The sequence below is a fragment of the Dipodomys merriami genome, unplaced genomic scaffold (assembly GCF_024711535.1).
Source record: "Dipodomys merriami isolate MVZ:Mamm:240054 unplaced genomic scaffold, mDipMer1.0.p SCAF_36, whole genome shotgun sequence".
NCBI lineage: Eukaryota > Metazoa > Chordata > Mammalia > Rodentia > Heteromyidae > Dipodomys > Dipodomys merriami.
In genome coordinates this window covers 11283828-11289657 of record NW_027205159.1, presented here as the reverse complement: position 1 = coordinate 11289657, position 5830 = coordinate 11283828, and the positions used below count along the sequence as shown (strand labels likewise).

The following is a 5830-nucleotide window of genomic DNA, read 5'->3' as shown; positions in this document are numbered from 1 at the left end:
AGAATGCCCTGTTTTTAAGAAATTTTTAGGGTGTAAAACTATGTGGGCATATTCTGAAATGAATGAGAAGAAAATGCATTTTTTACTACACTTACAACCCATCTGTAAGGGTAAAAATGTTTCAAATAATTTACAATATAAAATAAAATTCCCTAACCATATGCTGAAATTATTCTTCCTTTGTAAGACAAATCACTTTTCTACAAATATCCAAGATAATACTGTTTGCTCAAGGATATGACCCTTAAAAAGCCATATGTTTCTTAATGCCCACCTAATAATTGCCTAAGTCTTGCTCTTGGGTTAGGGACCTCCATATTCTATCCTTTGAGTGTGGCCTTATTCAGCAACCTGGAAGTTCTTACCAGTAATGCTAAACATATTTGTCAAAGAGAAATTAATTTTCACTTCTTCCAGCCAAGCAAGATGGAACCAGAATTAGGATAAACCTAAAACCCTGGACTAGTCATGATCTATTGCAAAACAATGATTCCCAAGTCAGATTCAAATCAATACCACATCACTGAGTTTGGAAACATAGAGAGGAAGAGAGAAGACAGAGATCAAAAGCTCCAGTAGGAATGTAAGAATTCCAGAAAGTCCTGACACCTGATGGATCACAAAGGACTGTATGAAAAACGCAGTGTCTTCATTCAAGTCCCTATCTTCTATTTCAATTGGAGACTTATAATGTCACAACAATAAACAGAGCATCTGGTCAACCAGAAAGAACTTGGAAACCCAGAAAAAGTGGTATCACTCTATATTTCATTGCTCCCAGAAATTAGACGACTCACATAGTGTTCCTTCAGTCATTCTGACAGAGTGGACAATTCAAGTATCAAATTTCCTTTGCAGGAATGGGGGAGTATGATGGAGGGACTGACACAATGTATTGAACTAATAAACTGATTTGGAGAATGATACCTTCTTATGCAAATACTTAAAATATTAAAAAACATAATTTACAAGGTATCAATTATTTTCATCATCATTACCATGTGGCAACAAAAGTTTCAAACTAAAAAGTTCAAGCCTAAATTTCATAGACTCTGTGTGTTTCTTCATTGGATCTATCCTGTTTATAGGATAGATCACAGCAGTAGTCCATTCCCCAGGTCCACAGTGGGGCCAACCCTGCTGCAGGGAAAGAGAGCTCAGTTGCTCCTCTATTCTTGTTTGACTTCAGGTTTGAAAGCCTGCAAAACTGCCCACATTGGCTTCTTCTGGCAGGTGCACTAGATAGTATGTTGATTAGCAACAAAATGTTTCGGTGATGTTCTTGGAGTAAACTGGAATCCCTTGCTCCTGTATGGAATGGCTACTCTTGCTGATAGTTGCAAATATGAATAACAGGCAGAAAAGTGCACATTCTGGAATTCAAATTACACAGTCTTAGGAAGTGTTATGGAATAGATTCCGGCAAAGCTTCAAGAAACAGATCCAACAAGGCCACTGCTAATTAAGGCTGCAGAAGCGTCCCCAACACCTGTGGCTTCATTTCAGGAGACTCTCTAGGGAAGAAGGATATTCCTGTAACTCAGATGTATTACAACTCTGCAACAGTACAGATACCAGAGACCAAGGCTCTTGGCCTGCAGCCTTTCCTGTATGGACTATATCACATTTGTATTTCTTGCGGATTCATCCATTGTGTTATCCCAAACCACCAATTTGATCTTGGATATAGATTCAATGCACATTTTCCCACATACAAATTCACATTTTGTGAAACATCAGGTGAAATACATGACCACAGAATACATTGCAAACAAAAGTGACTTATCTCAATTCAGATGATGGGAAACCCAAACCCACTTGGTGGTTCTCCTTCAGAAATCTCAAGTGTAATCCCAGGACTAAATTATAATGGTGAATCCAAAGGAGTATTTCATTTATAGACTTTTAAAGAAAATAATAATCTTCTTATTTGCAAAAAGTACTATAAGTTTAGGGAATGCAGAAAAGGACAAAAGCTATGTACTTATGACCATATAAGATGATATTAAGTGAAATGATTTTTTTCTTTCTTGTTATTGTTTATAATGTATGTATAATGTACCAAGTGATTTTGTTTGTTTCTTTGGTATGTTCCTCCTTATGGTATAACCCCTGTTTCACTGTATTTTATTTCAGTGCCCTGCATCTTGTATATACATTTTCTAATTTGGGGAGAGAAAGGGAAAAACAAAATGTTTAAATAGGGATACAGGTTGACCCGTTGTAACAATGAGATATAAAAAACACTATGTTGGAAATGAACTTTACAACTTCAGCTGGGGGTTGGTTGGGGGGTGTTGAGGGGTAGGGGGATTAGTTGAGGAGGTGGGGGAAGGAAGGGATGGTAGGGGAAAAATAGAGGAGGAGCCATCAATGCTCAATAGGAAATGTACTCATTACCTTACTCATGTAACTGTAACTCCTTTGAACAGTATTTTTACCATTAAAAATGTATAAAAAATGAATACTGACAGATTACATATGGGACACATGTTTTTCCTTACTAAATCTCCACAATCTAGGTTCCCCAGATCTTCCTTTAAGTCTAGATCTATAAATGTTTAACTACATGATTTAATACACTGTTACATTGTTGCCTGTGGATAAATTAGAACAGAACAGAAAAAAGTGGAATTATGTGATTCAATAGAGAAGGTTGAGCAGATGGGGAGACCAGACATCATTCCCATCTCCCTTTAAACTCCCTTTGAACACTAGGCAAACTCAGTTCGTAGGAATGCAAGTTAGCATAGCCAGTATGGAGGACAGTAAGGAAGTTACTAAAATACCTAAAAAGAGATATACCAGATGATTTAGCTACCTCACTCCCAGGGCAACATCTGAAGGAAATAAAGCCAAAATACAAAAGTGCTATTTATAAAGGAATTTCTGCATATATAGATTTATTGTGATACTGTTATCACTAGAGAAAATTTGAAATCGATCAATTGTCCTAGAATCGATTAGAAAGTAGTGATGAACTGGTCCATATGTGTATGTATGTCTGTGTATATGTGTATATATATACATATATATGGATATGGATACATGTACACAACATATATAAAGAAACATGAAATCCTGTAATCTGCAGCAAAATGAATGGAACTGAAAGACATTCTGTTAAAACAGGCAAAACAAAAAGCCATTATGTATGGTCTTTCTCATTCAAACAAACTTAAAAACAATAAAATAGAAGAGTAATTATGTGGGCCTGAACAGGGCTCCAGGGTAGGAGGCAGGAGGGTGAGCACAGGGGAAAAGTAGAAGGACATGATCGATGTACATAATAGATGTATATGGAGAATCCCAGAATCTTATTATTAGACACTGCTAAAATATGCTAATACAATAAATACCAGAGAAGGAAGAACTAAAATCTGAAGCAATGAATCTCTTCTTTGTATTATAAACAGTTCCTGATGGTAGTTCATACATGTAATACGAGCTATTCTGGAAACTGACATTTCATGATCCTAGTTCAAAGCTGGCCTGGGCAGGAAACTTTGTGAGACTCTTAGCTCCAATTAACCGCCAGAACATCAGAAATGGAACTGTGGATCAGTATGTTGGAGTGCTAACCTTGAGCCAAAGAACTCAAGCCCCAGTATTGACAATAACTATAACACAAAACCATTGTTGCTTAGAATATCTATTACTTGTGTTGTTGTCTTATGAATCTCAAATGTTGACACAATTCACACTCTTCGAGTGTATATTGTCTATATATGAGCAGCTCTGTCAGCAGGTGGAGGCACCAGGAGAAGCAGCTGAGGCAGCCCAGACTCTCACTTCTGTTACCCTGGGAGGTTTTTGTCATGGCTTATATCACTGTGGGAGGTAAGTTGTTATACTGTTGACAGTAATAAGTGGCAACATCTTCAGGCTGCAGGCTGCTGATAGTGAGAGAATAATCTGTCCCAGATCCACTGCCACTGAACCTGGATGGAATGCCAGATGCCAAAGTACTACTACCATAGATCAGGAGTTTAGGGGCTTTCCCTAGTTTCTGCTGGTACCAGGCTAAATAGCCATAAATGTTTCCACTGGCTCTGCAAGTGATGGTGGCTGTGCCTCCTACAGATGCAGACAAGGTGGATGGGGACTGGGTCATCTGGATGCCACACCTCGCATCTGGCAGGCGAAACATGAAACAAATATCCACATTATTAACCGAATTATAAGAAAGCTCTCCTGAAGAGTAAAGCATCATCGATCACACTGAGGATTTTAATGCCCAATATTCTTTATCCTTACCTGGGAGCCAGAGCAGCAAGAGTCCCAGGAGCTGAGCAGGGATCCTCACATCCATGTTGTGTGCTGACTGGGACAGACTGCTACACCGACTATGAGCAGCCTATGAAGAAGTCCTGAGGGCAGTGGGCTGTGCTGCTGGCACATGCAAATCATCAGCATCTGGACAAGGTTAAACACAACTGTACGGCTGCTTCATCTCAGTAGGTCTACACATTTGGAGTCTCAGGAGACTTAGGTCAGGCAACAGACTGTATTGTTGCCACAGAAGAGAATCAGCACATTTCTTTCCTGTGGGTGGAGCACACCACTGATCTCATTGAGGATAAAAGTCTCTTTTCTTTTTATTTCTTTATCTGAGACAAGACCTTTCCATTAAAAGGTTAGTTCCAGAAATTTACAGTCATTTGCACAACACTCATTTGGCACATGTCTTTATTATCCATAGCAGGAGCTTTGGGAATTGCTCTGATTCACTGATCATCTTTATGTGGCAATTTGTCAGCACTGCTGTCCTGTAATGTGATCCTTAGAGATGAAATAAGGATGTGAAGCTATTACATTGATTAGAAAATAGTTAAACTTGTGAATTGTGTAGCACAGCCTTGTTTTTTCCTATAACTCTGAATTTCTTGCATCAGCAGATACATAAAAACAAGACATTTTCTTCCTTTCAAGCCTGACCAGTCTTTTCCACCATCTTTTGGGTGTGTATAATTTATAATGTCCATTATTGAGGTCTTCATATTCCTTCTGGGTTTTAAACATCCTAACCAAAGCTACAGTGTTTGAATCAGAGATTCTCCTTGAAAAGAAGGATAAACTCCGGTTATGTTGAAGCCTACTGAGTTGCCTAAACCTACATATGTTCCTTTCACTCGGTGGTCTCTTCTAGTTATGAAGAGAACACTGTGTTTAACAGCTGGGTTAAAGATATTGGGCCCAAGTAGAGCAAGTAGAACCATGGAAAGGAAGATCATGTTGGAATTTTTTAACAGAATTCAGGAGCCAGCAGTACATGGAAATGTCATCCATATTGAGAGGAGGCAACATGGGGCTTAGAAGCAAGAGTGAGGAGAGCTGATTGTCTATGCCAGGGAGGAAGAGCATTGCTGGCTGCATTGAAAGTGCTGAGGTGGAATGAGACACGAGGACATCCATATGGGCCTGTGCAGATGTCAGGGCCCACAAGTCACTACTGCATGGGATGCAAAGTTGACTCATCTCAGCAGTGTTATGCCAGTCTGAGTAATATATGAGCAAATATGTGAGGGGTGTTGTATGCTATGATCATGTAAATGACAGTGACAGCTTGTGTTTCTCATCATCCAAAAAAGTTGATCATGTGGCTAAATTCTTGAGGGAAAGAATTGTAATCTAACTACAGGAGAACTTTGTCTAAGAATGTACTTCAGAATAACCTATTGCTGTGCATGCAGGTGGACAAATCACCATAAATTCACACATATATGTATGTATATGTAAGACTAGATGAATGAATGAGTGGATGGATAGTTTTTTACAGCCTAGAAATAATGATGCTCTAGTTCCATTAATAGATAGCACCAAAGCCCGG

General features: G+C 38.8%; 1 gene segment (V, D, J or C); it reads right to left on the bottom strand.

Annotated features, from left to right (window-relative positions):
• Window positions 1-3823: 3823 nt before the first annotated feature.
• On the bottom strand, window positions 3824-4454 carry LOC138804246 (immunoglobulin kappa variable 1-27-like). The segment is given in 2 exon segments: window positions 3824-4134; window positions 4258-4454. Coding segments are annotated over 2 exon segments (366 nt in total).
• Window positions 4455-5830: the final 1376 nt, after the last annotated feature.